The 20,795-nt window shown below is 37.3% G+C and overlaps 3 protein-coding genes across 3 annotated transcripts; 1 reads left to right on the top strand and 2 right to left on the bottom strand.

Annotated features, from left to right (window-relative positions):
* The first annotated feature begins 910 nt into the window (after positions 1 to 910).
* Positions 911 to 3,669, top strand: LOC101218331 (tubulin alpha-3 chain). The gene is made up of 5 exons (XM_004149597.3): positions 911 to 1,145; positions 1,303 to 1,517; positions 1,601 to 1,800; positions 1,926 to 2,434; positions 3,123 to 3,669. The coding sequence occupies exons 1-5, from the start codon at positions 1,033 to 1,035 to the stop codon at positions 3,433 to 3,435; spliced, it is 1,350 nt and encodes a 449-aa protein (XP_004149645.1). The 5' UTR covers positions 911 to 1,032; the 3' UTR covers positions 3,436 to 3,669.
* Positions 3,670 to 4,327: 658 nt separating this feature from the next.
* Positions 4,328 to 4,963, bottom strand: LOC101222114 (ethylene-responsive transcription factor ERN2). Its single transcript, XM_004149611.1, has one exon. It carries the CDS (start codon positions 4,961 to 4,963, stop codon positions 4,328 to 4,330), a length of 636 nt encoding a protein of 211 aa, XP_004149659.1.
* A 478-nt stretch (positions 4,964 to 5,441) lies between these two features.
* Positions 5,442 to 20,589, bottom strand: LOC101218569 (importin-5). Its single transcript, XM_004149598.3, is given in 22 exon segments — positions 5,442 to 6,028; positions 6,872 to 6,938; positions 7,043 to 7,134; positions 7,463 to 7,599; positions 7,670 to 7,736; positions 7,809 to 7,875; positions 7,958 to 8,043; positions 9,011 to 9,103; positions 9,213 to 9,398; positions 10,397 to 10,453; positions 10,550 to 10,629; positions 10,632 to 10,676; positions 10,756 to 10,825; positions 11,712 to 11,847; positions 12,114 to 12,268; positions 12,348 to 12,422; positions 12,903 to 13,067; positions 13,146 to 13,211; positions 13,302 to 13,406; positions 18,149 to 18,352; positions 19,055 to 20,205; positions 20,208 to 20,589. Coding segments are annotated over 22 exon segments (3,312 nt in total). The 5' UTR covers positions 20,287 to 20,589; the 3' UTR covers positions 5,442 to 5,899.
* Positions 20,590 to 20,795: the final 206 nt, after the last annotated feature.

Here is a 20,795-nt window from a genome sequence, read left to right as displayed (position 1 = left end):
TGAAAGCAAAGAAAGGGAGAGCTCTTAATAGAGTTGATGACAACAAGGAGCACGGTCGAAGATGGGTGCCCATAGCAATGGATAAGTAAAAAATGAAAATGTGACTTTCACGTATTTTTCATAAAATGAGACTTAGATGGTTGAAGTTTGGAATAAAACAATATAATATATTTATGAAGATGTAAAGGTTGAGCCCACCCCCAACTATGAGAACACAGGCTTAGTTGCATCCTTCTGTTATGCTATCAAATGAATGATTGGAGGGAAGGGTAACAGAATTTGTGTTAACAAATAATAATAAAAGGATAACAAGTGAAGCCCAAAGATATCAATATTACAACTCATGTAGCAGTTGAGCATTCAGTACAGCTGTGCCATTCATACACGTCAATCATCTCATGTGAATACCATTACTTACACACTTCTCTCTCTCTCTCTCTCTCATTTTAATACACCATATGTAGATACAGAAATCCTCCTACCCATTTATTGAATGTATTAAATAAAATTAATTGTTATCGAACTAAGTTGATGTTGGTAAATTAAAATTAGATAATAAAAATTAACAGTTTGTTTGTAGAATTGAATAAAGGAGTTAATTGAAAGGTTTAAATTAAAAAAAGAAAAGAAAAAAAAGAAAGAGAATTAATTAATATCTTATATGGAAGGAGAATTATATGTTACACATCACATGGAGATGGTCGCTGAGTTTTGTCAGAAATACCCTCCGTTGATCCCGAAAAAAGTGCAATAGATGTGAAGGGTAAAATTGTCAGGATGGATAAGATAAGAAGATGGGAGGGACCCATAGAAAGGCTGGCGCGCTCCCTCGCTCCCTCGCTTGGAATTGGAATTGCGGATCCCAATTGCTTATCAAATTTGGTTTTCTTTGTTTTGCTCATTAAAAGCCTCTTCTCTTAAATCCCCACGACGCCAACTCCGACCCTGCCCTTCCTTCCTTTCTTCCTTCATTCTCTTCCTACAACCCTCCCATCGCCGTCCCCATTTTTTTTTTCACTTTCTCCGACCAACATGAGGGAGATCATAAGCATTCACATTGGACAGGCTGGAATTCAGGTTGGCAATTCTTGTTGGGAGCTCTATTGCCTTGAACATGGCATTCAGCCTGACGGTATGATGCCTAGGTAATGCTTTCTCCATCTTCATTTCTCTCTACTCTTCTGCATTTTAATTTACTTTCTTTCCTTTTTGTTGTCATTGGGAATGAAAACAAGTTCGATATCACGTATCTGACTGCATTTTAAAATGCCTATATGTGCATTTCTGTTTTTTTTTTTCCAGTGATACCTCCGAAGGTGTTGCACACGACGCTTTTAATACATTCTTTAGTGAGACCGGCTCAGGAAAGCATGTGCCTCGGGCTATATTTGTTGATTTAGAACCAACGGTGATTGATGAAGTTAGAACCGGAGCCTACAGGCAGCTCTTTCATCCGGAGCAATTGATATCTGGAAAAGAAGATGCTGCCAATAATTTTGCTCGAGGACACTACACAGGTGATGGATGTGTTGCTTTGTGGATGCTTGGTTGACATTTCATTTTTGGTCACTCTGTTTGACGTATCTTTTATTTTTTGTAGTTGGAAAGGAAATTGTAGATCTCTGTCTTGACCGGGTCAGGAAGTTGGCTGATAACTGCACCGGGTTACAAGGATTTCTAGTCTTTAATGCTGTTGGTGGTGGCACTGGTTCTGGTCTGGGTTCGTTGTTGTTAGAGCGCTTGTCAGTAGATTATGGGAAAAAATCAAAGCTCGGTTTCACGATCTACCCATCCCCTCAGGTACTGACAATTCAAATGTAGATTAATCATAACAGTTTATCATTAAGAGGAAGAATCGCTGAAATGGCAATACTGGAATAATTACGAACTTGTTGCTTGTCTGAACAATTTTGAACTTTGATCAGGTTTCAACTGCTGTCGTGGAGCCTTACAACAGCGTTCTTTCTACCCATTCTCTTCTTGAGCATACGGATGTTGCTGTTCTTCTAGACAATGAAGCTATATACGACATTTGTAGGAGATCTCTTGACATTGATAGGCCTACATATACCAACTTGAATAGATTGATATCTCAAATTATTTCATCCTTGACCACTTCATTGAGATTTGATGGAGCCATCAACGTGGACATAACAGAGTTCCAGACGAACCTTGTACCATATCCTCGAATTCATTTCATGCTCTCCTCATATGCTCCGGTTATCTCAGCGGAGAAGGCTTACCACGAACAGCTATCTGTACCTGAGATCACAAATGCAGTTTTTGAGCCTTCGAGCATGATGGCTAAATGTGATCCTAGGCATGGAAAATATATGGCTTGTTGCTTAATGTACCGAGGAGATGTTGTACCCAAAGATGTCAATGCTGCTGTTGCTACCATTAAGACAAAGCGCACCGTGCAGTTTGTTGACTGGTAAGTGGAAAAAATTTATCTTGTTTATTTTGATGAAGTTATAATGCTTAAGAAAATTAAGTCCTACTCTCAGTTTCCTCGTGCATTGTTTTTGGTAGTTATTTCGTGTAGTAGCTTTTAAGAAGTAATTTGTAGGGCAACGAGGTTGACTTGTAAATGTTTGGATTATTATAGATCAGGAATGTAGAAATTACTATGCGCTTGAAATAATCATTCAGAAGCTCGTAGTAAAGGAGAACGGTTTAGTTCTGTAAGGAAAAACTGGAAAAGAGAGACCCGTGAGAGCTCAGGGGAAAACAACCCTTCGAGAGAAGAAAATATAACAAGTTGTGGATTTGTTTCAATGCAGAAGATGACGAAGAGGTTTTCTTGTGTTTTATTCTGCATTGAACATATATGTTCCTTGGTTAGTCTAGTCGACATAAATTTTGTATGTCAAAAGTTGGGGGCTCTTTTCTTTCTGCCTCCACTTTCCAATGCATATTGCATAGATAAAAAATTTATATATCATGTCACAAAGCACAAGGAATTCGATGATAGTGAGAGCACATAATTTCAAGCTTAGTTTAGGTTTAAGTTAAAAGTTATCTTGGCCGATACAAGCAATTTGACCTTAAAGGCATCGTCATTTTAACAATAATTTGATTTTGGAATCTAGCAAAAATTTGATAATGGATCTGTTTTGTAGGTGTCCAACTGGCTTCAAATGTGGTATCAACTACCAGCCTCCAACAGTTGTACCTGGTGGCGATTTAGCGTTGGTGCAACGAGCTGTTTGCATGATCAGCAATAATACAGCAGTAGCTGAGGTGTTCTCTCGCATCGACCATAAATTTGACTTGATGTATGCGAAGAGAGCATTCGTTCACTGGTACGTCGGTGAGGGCATGGAAGAAGGGGAGTTCTCAGAGGCTCGTGAAGATCTGGCTGCTCTCGAGAAAGACTATGAAGAAGTTGGTGCTGAAGGTGCGGATGACGACGACGACCATGAAGATTACTAAGTGTGCATGGTGCTTTTATCCCCATAATTTCTTGTCTAGTGAAAGAAGAGCCTGTCGTTTTCCTTTCTATAAGCAATTCTGCTGTCTTGTAGTAAATTTCGATTCTGTATCTTTGTGGCTCTTTGTATGAAATCAGGAATATTTACGCCAGTGTTTAGACTGAAATTCTGTATTGTCTTGAATTGTGGATGGATCAATATTATAATAGATAATTTGTACATTTTTTTTTTCTAATATGAAAAGGTTGTACATGTTTGTTTATCTTTGAGGGAGAGATCGTTTGGCTTGCTTGACGACAACACAACGTGCTTGGCTTTAGATGGGCCATCATCACTTGAATTTGAAGGACTCCAGCAAAACTCTCACTTATTCACTCACAGGTCCAATCATTTACCCCTTTCTTGTCATGCCTGAAATTTCACACCTTCGATCTTTTGCAAGAAAAGAACATAGACGGTGTTGGGTTGGCATCTATCTTCGTACAGTCTATGTAAGTGTCTTATAAAGAAATATCATGTGACAATTCTTTTCAAATGATTATTTTGTGTAAAGAGAAAGGAAGTATGAGTGTAACATAAGTTACACTTAATTATTGTTCACTTTGAAATTAGTCTGGTTGATGATCGACTCTAGTCAAGAATTAAAAAATAAAAAAGATTAAAGCATTTTTTTCAAGTTAACTCTCCTATCCACACAAAAGGAAATGATTTTTTTCGTACTTTCATAGCTTGTTGTCAACCATCCTTTATATCTAGATTTGTAGTCTCTGTCAAATTAGATTGCTGATGGAATTAATATCCCTTCCTTTGGCCCATGGAAAAATGAGAAGAAACAGTATGCAATTGAGTCATTATTCTTCCCTTACTCCAATAGAAAAATAGAAGTAGAGGGGTCAGGTTGGTACAAAGAAAAATGAAGAGAAATCGGTATAATCAATGTGAGCAGCAGGTGTGTCAAAGGCATCATCATATGCATTTCCTAAATGTTGAGTGATTCCATTCAGTGCAGACAAAGACTCATCCATATCAAAATTGAACCCAAGAGGAAGATCGCAGCATGAATGGGTGAAGTGACAAAAACCCACCTCAATTTCTCCATTGCAGCTGCTCCAGACTGCATTATTGTCAAACATGTGCATTTCTTGGTTTGTTTCAGAATGAGCAACATGAGCATGAGTTTCAGTGATTGAACTTCGTTTCAAAGTGATCTTATGAATGAGAAGGTTTCTGATTTTGAAAGAGAGGGCAGAGGAGGAGTTGGAAGCGAGAGTGAAGTTGGTTCTAGCATTCGAGCCACGTAGGAGGCAGGCAGCTTCGTCGTAAGCTCTGGCAGCTTCCTCCGGTGTGTTGAAGGTTCCCAACCACATTCTGATATCATGAGTTGCGTCTTTGATCTCTGCTACCCATTTCCCAGAAGGTCTTTGCCTGACACCAACAAAGCTGCGTTTACCAGATCTCTTCTTGATGCATTTCCCAACTAATTTAAATGCAACATCTCTATGCTCTTGTTTTTCAACTGAACTCTCCATCTACAGACTCCAATGCAGATTTTAGAAATGGAATTGGTTTTATAATGGCAGCATGTGGAAGTGGAAGGTCTTTACGTTGTTAGTTCTTAGTGGTGTCCTCGTCTTCGTCTTCTTGTCATGTCAGCATGTATGTTGATTTTATTTAATTATAAGACCACCAAATGAATGCCTGCGTTGCTTTCCTCTATTCGTCCAAGTGAAGAGAGATTTGGCCAATTACTGAGTGGTCAACAACTTTATTTCCTTGGAAAATCAAGAAACTCGTGGCAGCACGATGTTGGGAATTAGGATGGATCAAACATGTGCTATTTCCTTTTCGATTTGGTTAAAAAATATGTAAAACTAATAAATCAATCATTAGACTTTGTCAAAACAATATCTTATAACTAATTGATGTTATTTGGCTTTGAAAGATAAGAGGCTGGGTAAAAGACGTCAAATTTCATTGCTAATTGGAAATAAAATTCAAAACAAATCATGCAAACGCAATAACAAAATTCATTTGATACATTCTTTAGCTGCAACGAAAGTTTATAATGACAATGATACTAATTAATTGGACCAAAACAAAACTGTAAAAGGATTACCTCTGTGGCAACCCATAAACCCGAAACTGGGAAACAACAATGACCTCAGACCTGAACCCAACCGCTTAGAATTAAACAATGAAATATACAGTTTTTTTTTTTCTTTTTCTTTTTTCTTTTTAACACATTTCTTTTCAGCAGCAACAATGACTTTCACTCATCATCAAATTTCAACGTCTCTGTAAGAGACCAGACAAAACTCATGCTTTGGAGCATTTATGGCAAAGAATGGAGACGAATATATTTCACACAGACAAGAACGTAAGAAGTGTGCATCCCGCGAGCAGCAGCAAAATTCAGAGTCACCTTCATGAAATTATGAAATAATAGACTGCAAAGCAAGTTGTTGCTAGGGCTGCAAGGAGGACCAAGTAGAGGGTAAAGTAGAAGGCGGTAAATTCGGTTGCATTTGTCTCAACAAATTTATCATTCGGCCTGCAGTTTGCTCTGTTGCTAAATCCTTTCCCGCACATAGAACCTGCACAAGTAAATAGTCCCCTCAAGAAAAAACAGGGATGCACGAAGCATTCACTCGTATTATTTATTTTATAGTACTTACATGCGTAATTACACATAGAAGCTTATTAGTCTTTCGTCTTTTGTCCTTTATATTGTCATTTTACTAAGAATAGATTAGGGATACTTATGTATGCTCCATAGAATATAAAGAATTCTTTTGTATTTTGGACTCACTAATTTGTTGAGGGTCTTGAACTGTCCTTTGGGTAGGATTAAAGAAAAACATGAAGCGCAACCAAATTAGCATGTGTTTGGTTCGATTCAGCACTACCGACTGTCCAACCACATTTCTCAAATTGCTCTGACTATTAGATCTATTCACTCTATACAACAATATCATCATAATGCAATAAAGAATGCAGCAGAGTCAAACAAAGGATGCGACTTAAGGTAGTTCTCACTTTGAAAAAGCATTTCCAACCACTCATTGAATTGGAAATAAATGGCTCAATCTAAAATATAATGGTCAGAAAACACCACCCTAAATTCGTTCATTACTTAAGAGACTAATAACACCCATTTTTATGTTATAAACAATTGTCGTTATCCATCCTAACACCCATTTCTATGTTCTTGCAGGCATGTTAGAATAAGAACCACTAGATCTTGTTGACATTCGTTCCTTTGACACAATATGTCAGATATATGCTGTGTATTGTTTTGAGACTTAAAATATTTAGGAAATGAATAGAGTGGATAAATGGGAGCACTCTATGGATCTAGTCAGAGTTGGTTTAATTTAAAAGGCCATTGGTCACTGTTAAGTCTGATCAATTGATTAAATAATAGTTCCCCAACTGACCTCGGCAAATACTGCAGCTATTTTGGGAAGATATTGATTATTTGGGCCCAAAAGTTCCACATCCGACCTGTATATATAAAATTAACTTAGTGCCATAACAGATGGACTATAGAAAAGGTAACTAAATGCTATAATGGGGCCGGGGGAGAGGATATTAGTGAATAAACTTGCCTCTCCACCAAAGAACAAAGCTGGTCGTGCACAATTTTTGCTTCAACCAAATCACCTTTTATTGGTAAGCAGTTTAACCACGCTGGAACAACCTGTGAAACCCATACACAACTTATAATGAATAAGAGACCAAAATCAAGTGTGAGGTATCCATTGAGTCCTGTAAAAATCTTCGAATGGTTTAAAATAAGCCTACTTGGAGCACGGGTACCAATAAAGGATAAAAATGAGATTATATTATCTGCATAAAGCAGCTGAAAAAGAGAATCCCTAAAATAATCCAAGTTGTGTACATTTACTCAGAAGAAAAAGTGGACGTTCAGTTCTTGTTCTGGGCATTGCCTATTCTCTCGGAAAATAGCCAAAGTTGAGGTCCTAAACTTATAGTGGCAAATAATTTTTCGAAAAATTAAAGCTTACCTGAGCCGAATCAATACTGTCACGATGAAATTGACAAATCTTCCCCAAAGCAGAAACAGCATTGTCATATGCCATCACATTTTCAGGTTGTCGAGCATTAGGATGTCGCAATACAACATTTAATCTTGACAGAGCCTCTGTGAAAATTCATTAGAAAATGATACTCTGCAAAAAATACTTTTTTCTGATAAACGTAAATAAAGCTACCTCCAACAAGTGGTTTAAACACGGATCCACCAAATTCTGCACAGACACCAAGCCCATACACAGCAGCCTGAAAATCCACAATTCAATGGCAAAGAAAATAACTAATCCCAGAAAGTTAACACTGTTAGTAAGTGCACACCTGTCTGACGTCGGGATTCTCATCATTGCAAGCTTCCAGTAAAAAAGGAAGATATGTATCATAATATCTGTTCCATGACAAGAAGCAAGAAAACAATAAGTTTTTTTTTAAACCATGGTTTCAAATAAATAATGAAAAAAAGAGTTTACTTCAGCGCTGCTTCACGACACTGCTCTGCAACATCATCAAAGATGCAAATTGCAATCCTTCTTTCTTCAGGCGTCTTATCTTTCCCCTGCAGTCCAAAAGAGTTTAACCAAAGATAAAATAACCACAAAAAGATAAAAGACTTACTATAAACTATCGAAAAATAGAGACAAAGAAAGGACACAAGGTCTATGTGAAACCCTAGTACAAGAAGAAAAAACACGGTATAGATATTTCTTATAATTTTCTGATAATAATAAAGGTACAAAGGGAAAATATTTATAGGCAACACGAGCCTAATTAAAAAAACAAAAAAATTAGGGCAAAGTAAATTTCAACTACCCTTCCCACTATTTCTAACATAAACTATAGTAGTTAGGGTGTATTTGTTCAAACAAAAATTTGAAAATAAAGAATGCAACAAAAGAGGAAAAAAAAAACAAAATTGTATTTCATTTATAACCCATAAGATCATCAATTAATGCATGAACATGTTTATGTTATAAATTTTGAATAATTATCATTTTAAGTTGCAAAGCATTTTAATTTTCTTTTATGTAATTCTCTCTTTTAAATTTTCAAATACAAAATTTGGATGGATCAAAAACAAAAAAAGGTTGTCTTCAAAACTATCACTATTTGGATCACATAATCCAAAATCAATTTCAAAAAACAAAATTATTGACTGAATATTTGCTATAACCATTTTACGAATTTAAAAACATACATGTTAATCAACAATCAACCAAAAAATTATTCTTAGTTTGGGGTTTCCATGTATGCCTTTATATATTGAACTCTAATGTATTCATTGGAATGAAGATGAGTTATCTCATGTTATGGTCTAACATTATCACTGACAACTTTAAATTACTTGCAACATGAGACCCATAAACTACTTGGAGGGAGAAATAATCAGTTAAATCTAATTGAATCTATGATCATTAAGCAGCCAAAACAGAGCCCATACATGTATTTGAACAATTAGATATAGATTATTGAAACAAAACTCCCATGACAAAGTAGAAACGTCTGTCCAATATGTCAGAACTTACCCACATAGGCGTTAGATATGTAGACAGTTCTTGAAAGAAAGGCAAGAAAGATGCTTTGAATGTTTTTATCAAAGTTCCCAATATTTCACCAACCTGTATCAAAGATAAAGTTCATCAATAAACAAGGACTTGAAAGAGAGTGAGATGTAGAATGGAGTTATTCTGAAATGAACATAGAAAGGTTCAGAATGAGACAACTTACTTGATCAAAAACTTCTTCCTCTTGTTCATTTTCCTCTTTAATCAATTCTCCTTCCTCTGCATCAAAGTCCTCCGCCTTGGCCCTCTCTGCTCTCTCTCTCTTTCTACTGGAACTGGCAGTGATCACCTGTTTTATCTCATCAACTATGGACCTGACTTGGCTTTCATCAAGAAGTGATCCAGATATCTGAAATGGGAAGTGATTAACAATAATTACATTTCCATGAATAGAACATTTTTTTTCAATACATAAGAAGAATTGTCTTGAATAGGAATAGGTGTTTTTTAAAGCTCAAGGCACAGCAAAATGCAATAGTCTTCGGGACTTAAGTAGAGAAAGCATAATGGAAGTGGAAATATGAAGAAAGACCCCTAACCACAAGAAATTTTGCATATAGACTCAGTAGACATGATCTCTTTAGTTAACGGAGAAGGGTTATCTCTAATTATTACTACTTTTTAAAAATAATGAAAGGGCCCAAGGTGTAGGGCTTTGAGCCTAAAGATCTGTGCTGTCTTCGCCTTTTCAAGGCAAGGCGCCAAACCTGGGCCTTGAGTCTATGAGCGCACCCGAGAGTGCTTTTTAAAAAACTCAAACAACTACACAAAAAAAGAGGGAGGATGACTGAAAATCCAAGTTAGGGAAACTTGAAGTCTCTACCTAACCAAAATCAGAAAAGGAGAATAATGGTGAAACTATGTGTCAAAAAAAGCCAAATGAATGGTTGATGTTAAAATATCTTCAAAACATTGTAGGAGAACAGCCTCAAACAAGAATAACAATATATTTGTGAAACTAGAATATTTAAAAAAATAACGATCCACCAACATTTTAGCTTGGGTGACAAATAAGAAAAACTTTGAAACCCGTGGGATAACCAAATAGAGTGATAGATCTTTATTCCTTTCTTTTAAGTTTAATCTCCTCTTCTATCTATCTACCCCTGGATGCGATGGTGATGCTAGCTTTGACACTTAAGCCTATAGAGAACCTAAAGGACCGATTTCTCCAAGAAATATAAAAATATTAACATAATCAATACTTAGACATCAATGTTTTCATTTATCTGTGAAATCACCATTTCTCATTAAAAATAATAATAGTAACAAAATAAAACAGAAAACTCTTCATGCTGCAAGTAAAGTTTCAAAATCATCAGGATAGTAAACTAGTATTTGTCAGACCTGTAAGCATTCATTTAACGCCTCCAGCATACTAGAACAAATCTCTGTATCATGCTCCTGCACAAATGTGAAAGTTGAAGATTAAAAAACTAACAGACTAGAAGAAGACTTCCTTTTGGTAAAAGGAAATCATAAAATTTCTGCAGGACCTACCTTATGTAAAGCTTCAACCAAGGCTGGAACTATATAATCTGACAGCTGTTTTATATAGGTCTCGTTACGCCCTTGAGCAAGCCCTTTTCAACGGCTAACTTTGCAGACCGCATAAGCTCCGGCATCGCTAGGAAAAAGAGAGGGAAAAAAACCAGAATTAGATAGAGGAAATTGTGATAAGAGTTCAAAGGCACACAGTATTGCACCTGAAACAGCTGCTTTCCTGACTTCTTCATGAAAGTAAAACTTAAGAAGAGGGACTAAGGTTGGGGCAACCTGCACAATATAAAGTAATACCTCTTTCAAGCTTAATTTTATTTAAAAAGTTAATCTTACAGCAACTTTTTTCAGAAAATGGAATGAAAGAACTCAAGCATCCAGACTATTTTCCCGTTTCTCCCATACATCAGGTTCTTTACAAGTGCATACGTTTTTTTTTAAAATAACATATTTAGTAGTTTTTAAAAAACTATACTCAACTTCTTACAGGTCTTTTTCTGAATTCTAAAGCCAAACTGATATGAATTAATGTGGCAAATGCTATCTTGCCAGAATTATGGATGGAAAATAATCAAAGAATGTTTCACAGCAAGCATCTTCTGTGGATAGATCATATTGAATTAGCCCGTTTGAAGACCTCACCTTGGTGCTAACTTTCAAAAACATTTGGGGGTTTTCTTTTCAAGATATTGGCTTCATTTGGAACGTTTTCTTATATCATTCATAAATCCATGCAATTGCCCCTTTCGTTGGACATTATTGTTATAGCTATTGTTATCCTCAATTTCTTTTGATCTTTTTTAGTGTTTTCTCTTATTTGAATCCCTTGTGGAGTCTTCCATTGAGCCCAAATCTCTTTTCACTTCATGAAAAGTTGTTGTGTTCAATACATACATACATACATATACATATACTATTGCATTGTCTATTTCTGTTATTGTTAATTTGGCAATTTGCTGAACTCCATTTTAAAGTTTGAATCTTTTGAGTAATAGGCTCATGGTTTTGTTCTTCATTAGGGAGGGGAAAAAGGCTTTACTCGTGGGAAAATAGAATAATTAAGAACTAACATAACCGATCCTAAAAGACATTCCCCCCGCCCGCGTTTGAAGGATTTTCCATATTTCTATAAATAAGCCCAAATAAATGCCTTAATAAATACCTGATCAATCCATGGAAAAAACCCTTCCTTCAACTCATCTGCATAGCAACACAACATGTTACAGGCTGTAGCTTTTTCTTCGAGAACGCTAGTCTTGATTCCTATTCTTTTGTCTCCAAGAGTAATTGTTTCCATGCTGCAAACACGTTGAACATCACCAGACACCAGGGCATCAACTATCAGTCAAATACAGATCAAAATAGCAGTACAGTAGACTATAAACTAGCTTGCCAACCGTCCTGATGCAAAATATTTTTTGATAATGATATACCTTCAAGGAATGAAGGAAAGGGGTGAAATGGAATATAAACAAAATTTTACACAAAGAAGTGCTCCTCGATATTCATAACCTCTTTGTTTAATGAAATGAAGTACTAAATGAACGTGAACCAAGTTTCAAACCTATCATCATCGGAGTCCTCGATATCATTATCAGAATCAGCAGATGTTATGGTTACATCAGGTTTAAGCTGGGCAGACTGAAGCAAAGGAGGCATGACCACACTCATATAAGGGAGGAAATCTTGTCCCAAACACTTGCAAAGCCGTGCCCATGCCTACAAGATATTTTTAGCATTAATCATGATAATTGTTTTCCTTAATAAGAGAGTATTTAATTTCCATTCTAAAACATACTTGTAACATGTAACTTGTAGTTGGATCATCTGCCTCCATCTGAGATCCTTGCAATGACATCAGCACTTCCATAACCTTGCAAAGAGACAAGCAGGCTAGATCACATACTGAAAGTGCGAAAGAGTGGTAGCACCAAAACCATTCCAATTCCTTCTTTTAACAGACTGCAGTTAAGATACATCAATTGGACTAGTAGTGTCCAACTGTTAGAAGTAGAAGAGGAAAAGGGCTACAGAAAGATTATTTTTTTTGTCAGAAGCAAAAAGAAAAAGAAAAAGAAAGGTAAAAGAAATACAGAGTCCGTTCTCAAAGACAAATAAAGCTTGTTTCGATGACAACAGAATCACACAACTAGAGTAATGGTAGACAGCTCATCTTTATCCCCTTTCGTTTTTCCACAAAAAGGGCATTGGACGATGATCCAAACAATTAAGTGAAATCAATTTCACAAAATTTAATGTCCTTGCCCAACTATTTTATCAATTTTAGAAAAAAGAAAATTCTAATTGGAGAGAAGAGGAAGTTAATCTTGAAAAATCAGGCAAAGGTCAGTACCTGCTTGGCGTCATCCCTGAACTTCTCCTTTCCAACTGCCATCCCGACCAAACTGATGCACTCCATGGATTTGGCACGAAGCATGCGTTTGGTCTTATCAGTGGCATTAACTAAGATTGCTTTCAGGTATGGCATGACAGCGTCATAATATTTTTGGAAATACTCCTAGAGAAACCAATTATACGGTAACCTCAACTACTAGAAAACGGGAAATTTAAGTGATGTATCTTAAAATGATGATACCTGAGATGAATCAGCAACTGAAGCCAAAGCAGTCAAGGCCCCCTCTTGCACCATTTGCTTCCCGTTCTGAAAAATTTAGATAAATATGTTTTGCTAAGGGAGCAGCTACATAGCAATGCAACTGTATAATGCAAACGAATTTCCTTATCAACATACCTGTAAAAGTAAAAGCAATTTGCCTACTATCCCATCTAAATAAGGTGTCAAGATGTCGGGAGTACAGTTCTCACTGAAGTTGAGAACTGCAGATGCAGCATGAGCCTGCACAGACACCAAAAAAAAGAAAAAAAGGCAAAAATAAAAGAACCATCCCAAATCAGTGGCCAAGGGAAAACACCCTATGAAGATTAAAACATGGAATCGCCATCCTTAAAAATAACACAAAAAAAGTTGCAAAAACCATAACACAGTAAAACAAAATAGATCTAGGAATTGTTGCAAGGCTTCCTACATTCATGGTGAGAAATTCTCGTTTGCAACACATAAGAATCTTTTAAAACTATTGAAAAGGAAAAAGACAAAACACAAAGTGTATATGGAAAACCCTAGTACAAGGAGAAAAAAACCACGATATAAACCTTTCTTATTATTTTCCAATAATCTAAAAACTACAAAGGGGAAGATTATATAGGGGCTACAATAAGCCCTAGCAAACAAGGACATAAACCCAAGGTACAACAAATTACAAAATACCCTTGAGGTTATAAACATTCAACTAACCCCTAATTTCCAACACTCCCCCTCAAGTAGGAGTGTAGATATCAATTAGACCCAACTTGTTAACACAAGAGTCAAAGCTTTGCATGAGTATTCCTTTGGTGAGAACATCAACAATTTGTTGACTGGATGAAATGTGTGGAATACAGATCCTGCCATTGTCAAGGTCCTCCTTTATTAAAATGTCTTGTCAATCTCCACATGTTTTGTTTTGTCATGAAGATTTGGGTTATTGGCTATGCTTCTAGCAGCTTTATTATCATAGAAGAACTTCATAGGTAACTTACATTCTGGGGGAAGATTAGACAAAACTTTCTGCACCCAGATCTCTTCACAAATTCTCAAACTCATAGCTTTGTATTCAGCTTTAGCACTACTCCAAGCAACAACACCCTGCTTCTTACTCCTTCAATTCACAAGATAACCCCACACAAAGGTACAATATCCCAAAGTGGATTTTCTATCAGTAACTGATTATGCCCAATTAGAGTCGGTATAAGTCTCAATAAATTTTCTATCAGTTTTTCTGAACATCAAACCTTTATCTGGAGTAATTTTCAAATACCTCAGAATACGATTCATAGCTACCATGTGTTCTTTGTAGGGTACCTGCATAATTGACTCACAGTACTAACTGCATAAGAGATATTTGGTCTAGTATGTGATAGATAAATCAACTTTCCCACTTAACACCGATACTTATCTTCATCAACAGAAACTTTGTCAACAGAATTTCCTAGTTTCACATTGAATTCCATAGGGGTACCAGCAAGTTTGCATCCAGTCATATTTGTTATTTGTTTCTTTTAACAAGTCAATAGTATACTTCCTTTGTGAAACAAAGATTCCTTCCTTTGATCTTGCCACCTCCATCCCAAGGAAGTGTGTCAGGTTCCCTAGGTCTTTGATTTCAAACTCATCACCCATCTTCTTTTTCAACCTGGTATCTCAGCAATATAATCTCCTAATAGGACAATGTCATTGACATACACAATCAACACAACCATTTTTCCAAATTCGAGCCTTTTTGTAAACAGTGTGTAATCAAAATGTTCCTAAGTAAAGGCTTGAGATTTAACAAAGGTGGTAAATCTATTGAACCACACCTTGGGAGATTGTTTCAGATCTCAAAGAAATTTTTTAAGCTTACAAACTTAGTGGTCAAATTGAACTTCAAAACCTAGATGAGAACTCATGTACACTTCTTCTTCCAAATCATCATTTAGGAAAGCATTTTTTACATCAAGTTGATGGAAAGGTAAATCTGTCAAGACTACAACAGACAGAAGGACCCTTATTGTGTTTAATTTTTCCACAGAAGAAAAAGTCTTTGAATAATCTACCCCATAATTCTGAGTAAACCCTTTTGCAACAAGCCTAGCCTTATACCTATCTAAGGTCTCATCTGATATCCATTTGCATCCCATTGTCTTTTACCCTTAAGGAAGAGTGCAAGGACCCCATGTCTTATTCTTCTCAAGCGCTTCCGTTTCTTCCATGACAACAGCCTTCCACTCAGGACTCTCCATAGCTTCATTTGTGTTCTTTTGTACTCTTGCAATATTGAGATTTGCAATAAACGCATTGAACTTAGGCGATAGATTACTGTAAGACATGTAATTACACATAGAGTTCCTCGTTCAGGACCTAGTACTATTTTTCAAGGCAATGGGCATGACAAGTAAGAGATCGTAACGCCCCAGTTTGTCTGAGCCATCCAAGCTAGTCTCACACACTTGTTGTTTTGTTAGAGTTTCATCATTTCTGGCACTTTTGGATTTATCATATTAGTCATGTCCTCTTGAACCTCATCAAAAACATCATTCTCAACAAGTTATTATTATTAAGTTTAGTAGTATCTTGAGTTTGTGTTGGTTTAGATTCATGGGCTAAAGCCGACAGAGCAGTAGGGTGCACCATCTTCTTTCTAAGATTCTTCCTGTAGTAAATTATCCAAGGGACTTGGTCAGTGGGTAGAACGGTGTCATGGAGGATGGGTTCAGAAGGCTTGGTGGGAGTTAAAGGAACTAAGTTAGTTAGCCTCTTCACTCACACCCTCGGAAGAGGGCTCACAAGAAAGAATGGTTTGTCCTCAAGGAAGATGGCATCCATGGACACAAAATACTTTTGAGAAGGAAGATGGTAACACTTATAACCTCTTTGGTGCAAAGGATGCTTCATGAAAACACATGACTGAGACAAAGAGAAAACTTAGTATGGGTAGGGCCATGACTATGAACAAAGGCAGTGCACCCGAACACACAAAGAGAAACATCAAGAATAAGCCGTGTGGCAAGGTAAGACTCCTTGAGACATTCAAGAGGCATTTGGAGGTGGAGGACGCGAGACAACACTCTCTTGATATGATGAGCCGCAGTGAAAATTGCATTTTTGTAAGTAGGAGGGAAGAGAAGTAGACATGATGAGAGAGCAAGCAACCTCAAGGAGATGACAGCTTTTTCATTCAGCCATCCCGTCCTATTGAGGAGTATAGGCACAGGAACTTTGGTGAAGAATCCCTTTAGAGAACAGAAATTCATGAAGGGTATTATTCAGGAACTCATGATTGTTATTGCTATGGAGAATAGCAATTTTGGTGTTGTCTCAATGGTTGTGTAAAATTGTTGAAGAAGATGAGACCTTAAATTTATCAGTGAGGAGAAAGACCCATGTGAGACGGGTATAATCATCAATAAAGGTCACAAACCAACGTTTTCCCGAAGCAGTAGTGATCCGCGAGGGTCCCCAAACATCACAATGAATGAGGGTAAAAGGTTGAGTAGGTTTGTAGGGCTGGAACAAAAACAAGACTCTATGTTGTTTTGCATGAATACACACATCACAAGACAGAGAAGTGGCATCAACTCTAGAAAATAAATGAGGAAATAGATATTTCATATATTGAAAATTTGGGTGGCAAAGATGAAAGTGCCACAACATACAATCTTTTTCAAAAGTTGAAAAATAAGATGCCAATAACTAGTCCTATAACAATCTCTAGAGGGAGCATCATCGTCAAGGAAATAGTCCCCTACTATGTCGGGTAGTGCCAATCATCTTCCCGAGCTCAAGTCTTGAAAAGAAAAAGTATTAGGTGAGAAGATAGCTTAACAATGTAGATCCCTGGTTATCTTACTAATAGACAATAAATTGTAAGATATCTTAGGCACACATAGCACATTCTGTAAAGTAAGACCATCAAAAGGGGAAATATGACCCTTGCCCTCAATAGGAGCAAAGGACCCATCTGCAATCCTAATTTTTTCATTGCCAGCACAGACAAACTATGATATAAAACGTTTAGAGGATCCAGTTAAATGGTCCGTAGCACCTTAATCAAGCATCCAGGGTTTCTTCCAATGATGCTGATAAGACTGAAGGATTGAGAGTTACTTGATTGTGCAATGGCTCCAAAAGAAGAGTACCAAAATCACCTTGATTCCCTGCAGGGATTGAGGGCTGTGAAATTTTAGCAGATTCACTCATAAACGCCCTACCAAAATTATGCTCGTTATTTGGCGAACGTTTCTTTACCATTTAGTGGTCGGCCATGTAACTTCCAAGAATTTTCTTTCGTATTCCACGGTTTCTTACAATGTTCACACACCGGGAAAGGCTTCCCATTTTGCTTTCACTATCAGAACTAGAGGACTTCGCTCAGTGGCAGAAACAATCACGATGTTCATTACACAATCAACTTCCTCAATTTTGGAGTACTGAACACCTCCACAAGGGCTGTCCCAGACAATCTCTTGGCACATATCCATCTCTTGCCAAGGAATAGGCTACAATATGCTCTAACAAACAAGATTTTAAAACTAGTGTACGATAAATTACAAAAATACCCTTGAGGCTATAACACTCAACTATTCTCTTATTTCCAAGAGAAGCAACTGCTATTTTTACAACTTTCTACATCTAAAAAGGACTCCTTTGAGGCTAAAAAAGCATTCAAGAAAATACTGATTAGAACCTAGAGAAGTCTCCCAAAGCGAAGACGTACTTGATTATATACAAGGAAAGAAATTCCTTCATTCCCTAACTATCTAAGTAAAAGTTATGAAACATTGATTGAAACCATATTTGAAATTTTCCAAAGTCATGTTTAGCTTCAAGTACAGATATATTTTGACAAAATTGTGAGACAAAGGAAATCCAAAACATGAGATTCCCGTTTTCAAGATAGCAATAGGGACAAAGGGTCTACTAATTCAAAGCATCACCAGAAGATCACCATGATGACAACAAATAAAAATCTATTGCAGAAGTTAATAGCTTTGACTGACCTGTACTCGAGGATTCTGGAAATCATCCATTGCTGTAGCAAGTGCAGGGAGCACCTGCTGATGGTATTGAACTTGTAGATCTGGACCCAAGTCTGTAGATAACTGCCCAATTGCATTAATAGCTGCCCACCTTACACGAGGGTGTGGATCTTGAAATGAGTTCAAGACCATTGCCACTACTTGTTCTAAATTTTTTATCATAACCTGCCAAAAAGAAGTGAAGAACATGAAAAATTCAGGAAATGTAGTCCAAATTTAGATATAGTGTTTCTTATCCAAAAAAAACAAATTTAGAAAGTGTGCGAGTTAAATATATATAACCTTCACACCAAACCTATTAATCATGATTCGTGAGAATGTTTGTACAATTCCATTAAAATAAAATATAAGAATAAATAAGTTGTTGGTAAAGGGAACCAAACTCTATTTATGAATACCCTCAAGTTCAAATTAAATGACATGCTTTACTATCAGCATCCAAATTGCAACCTAACTTGATCAGAAATTCAGAGCTAAATCAGTAAGTAATTTCAAGTTACTGGTACGACTATCAGCATCCCGCTGTAACCTAACATAAAGGAAAACAGAATAACCATAACTACCTGGCACGTTTGCTGCAAAGGTGAAATTTCTAAGACTTATAGTCTTGAGCTTACTGTAACTGTAAGCAACTTGCAGAACGCTCTAAAAGTTGAAATTATAAGTCAATAAAAAGTATCTAGGGATCAACAATCATGTTGCTCAACAGCCGCCCAATCCAAAACTAAAAATAATTCACTCCACCCAAAGAAATTTAGAAAGCAATAAAACGAATTCACAGTTGAATTCAAAAACTATTTTCTCGCTGAAATGTTTGATTCGGAAAAGTTACAAAAAAAAAGGTGGAATTTCGTCTAGCTTTTACACCTTTGAACAGCCTTCCGCAATTTGAGCCATTGCTATCAGTGCGGCATGGCGATTCTGCCACTCTGGAGTAGCTAAGTAAGCTGGAAACAGCTCAGAAGCAACAGGGACAATTGTATTGCCACCCAGAGAAATTGCAAGTCTATCCAAACACTCCTGCCCAACACTGTAGTTACTGGTCTCACCAGCATCTTCATCTTCGTTCTCAGCAGCGTGCCATGCCGGGTCATCTTCAATATCCAAGAGCAATTTCATCAATATGGCGAACAACCTGGATATAAACTGTGGCATCTTTCTCATCATTCCGGGTGCCCGCTCTCTGGCTTCTGCAAGAGTGATCACAAATTCAATCGCCAAATGTCTCGTTCCTTCGTCCAACGACTCAGCTTCTGCAATTTGCAACATCGACCCCACTACATCTACTAATTGCCGCCTCAAAAACCTCGGCTCTGTCCCAGCCAATTCAATCAACAATTCAAGTGCCTCCTGCGCTGTTGCCTCCTGCCCATTATTCAAAGCCTCCATCAGTGTCCGCATCATGGGCGGCAGCAAATCCTGAAACCTATCGCGATCAGCAGAGTTGGACAAGCACTGTATGAAGCTAATAACTGCATTCAAAGCCGCAATCTTCACATCGGTGCTCGATGTGGTTGACGTCAAGCACTGCAAAAACACACCGTGCAAGTGCTTAATGTGAGGCACCAGCGTATCCCCAATATAATGCGAAAGTTGGGCGAAGATCAAGAAAGCCGATTCTTGCAACTTGGGTGAATCCGAGGATACACACTGAAACATGAAAGGCAACAATTCCGGCCATCCATTATCCGGCAAAATTCCAGAAGCCAGCTCGGAAACCGTATCACACAGTTTCTTAGATATAGATTTGGAGTCCTCACGTTGAATACAGGACAAGAGTATAGATTTAAGGGAAGACTGAGAGGAAGGATTGAGGCGAGGCCAGAGATATGAATCATCGCGAGTTAGCTGCTTACGGAGGAGAACAGCAGCCATGGCACGGGCCTCGGGTTGAGGAGAGAACTGAAGGAGATGTGCAAGCTTAAGAGATAGAGAATCAGGATCGGTCTGCTTGCATAAATTGAAGACGAGTTCAGCCTGGGATCGTTGCTCGTTAGAGGAGGACATAAGATGAGAGAGAGGGTTTCAAAAGGGGCAAGGTCAGGACCAAGAATAGCTGCAAGCTGTGCTTGCTGAAGCTGGGTGGACTGAGGATCCATTGAAAGAGAGAAATGGGTTTGAATTGTGAATTGTGAATTGTGAATTGTGAATGTGAATTGTGAATTGTGAATTGTGAATTGTGAATTGTGAATTGTGAATTGTGAATTGTGAATTGTGTGAGGGTATTTTTGAAGATGAAACAGAGAAGAAAATGGGCGGTGGTGTCCCCTCGCCTCGCCGCGAAAGCACACAGTGCAGCGCAGAGGCAGAGGCAGAGGCAGAGGCAGAGGCAGAGGCTGGAACTGAAGTGTATAAAGATGATTTTTAGTTTATTATATTTTAGATTAGGGCAAAAGGCTAAGAAAGGGTTGCTCAATAAACCACATTATTTCTTCTTTGTTGTTAACAATCATTACTGCTGCATCTGTTTCCCGAATTATATCATTTGTTTATTTCTATTCTATAACTTCACATCAAAATAAACAAAAGCAACCTTAACTCAATCCGACCTGGCTCCTACTCCTACGCCTTCCTTCATACTTCATTCAATTTCTTCTTTTCATTTTTC

Source organism: Cucumis sativus, chromosome 4 (assembly GCF_000004075.3).
Source record: "Cucumis sativus cultivar 9930 chromosome 4, Cucumber_9930_V3, whole genome shotgun sequence".
In the NCBI taxonomy this organism is placed as follows: Eukaryota; Viridiplantae; Streptophyta; class Magnoliopsida; order Cucurbitales; family Cucurbitaceae; genus Cucumis; species Cucumis sativus.
The sequence above is the reverse complement of the archived record's forward strand: the minus strand, read 5'-3'. Positions and strand labels throughout refer to the sequence as shown.

Excerpts from the sequence above, each read along its gene's own strand:
- LOC101218331 (XM_004149597.3), top strand. The coding sequence starts at position 1,033 with ATGAGGGAGATCATAAGCATTCACATTGGACAGGCTGGAATTCAGGTT. Across the intron at positions 1,146-1,302 it reads CCTGACGGTATGATGCCTAG|TGATACCTCCGAAGGTGTTG; the intron begins GTAATGCTTTCT and ends TTTTTTTTCCAG. Across the intron at positions 1,801-1,925 it reads CGATCTACCCATCCCCTCAG|GTTTCAACTGCTGTCGTGGA; the intron begins GTACTGACAATT and ends AACTTTGATCAG.
- LOC101222114 (XM_004149611.1), bottom strand. The coding sequence starts at position 4,963 with ATGGAGAGTTCAGTTGAAAAACAAGAGCATAGAGATGTTGCATTTAAA.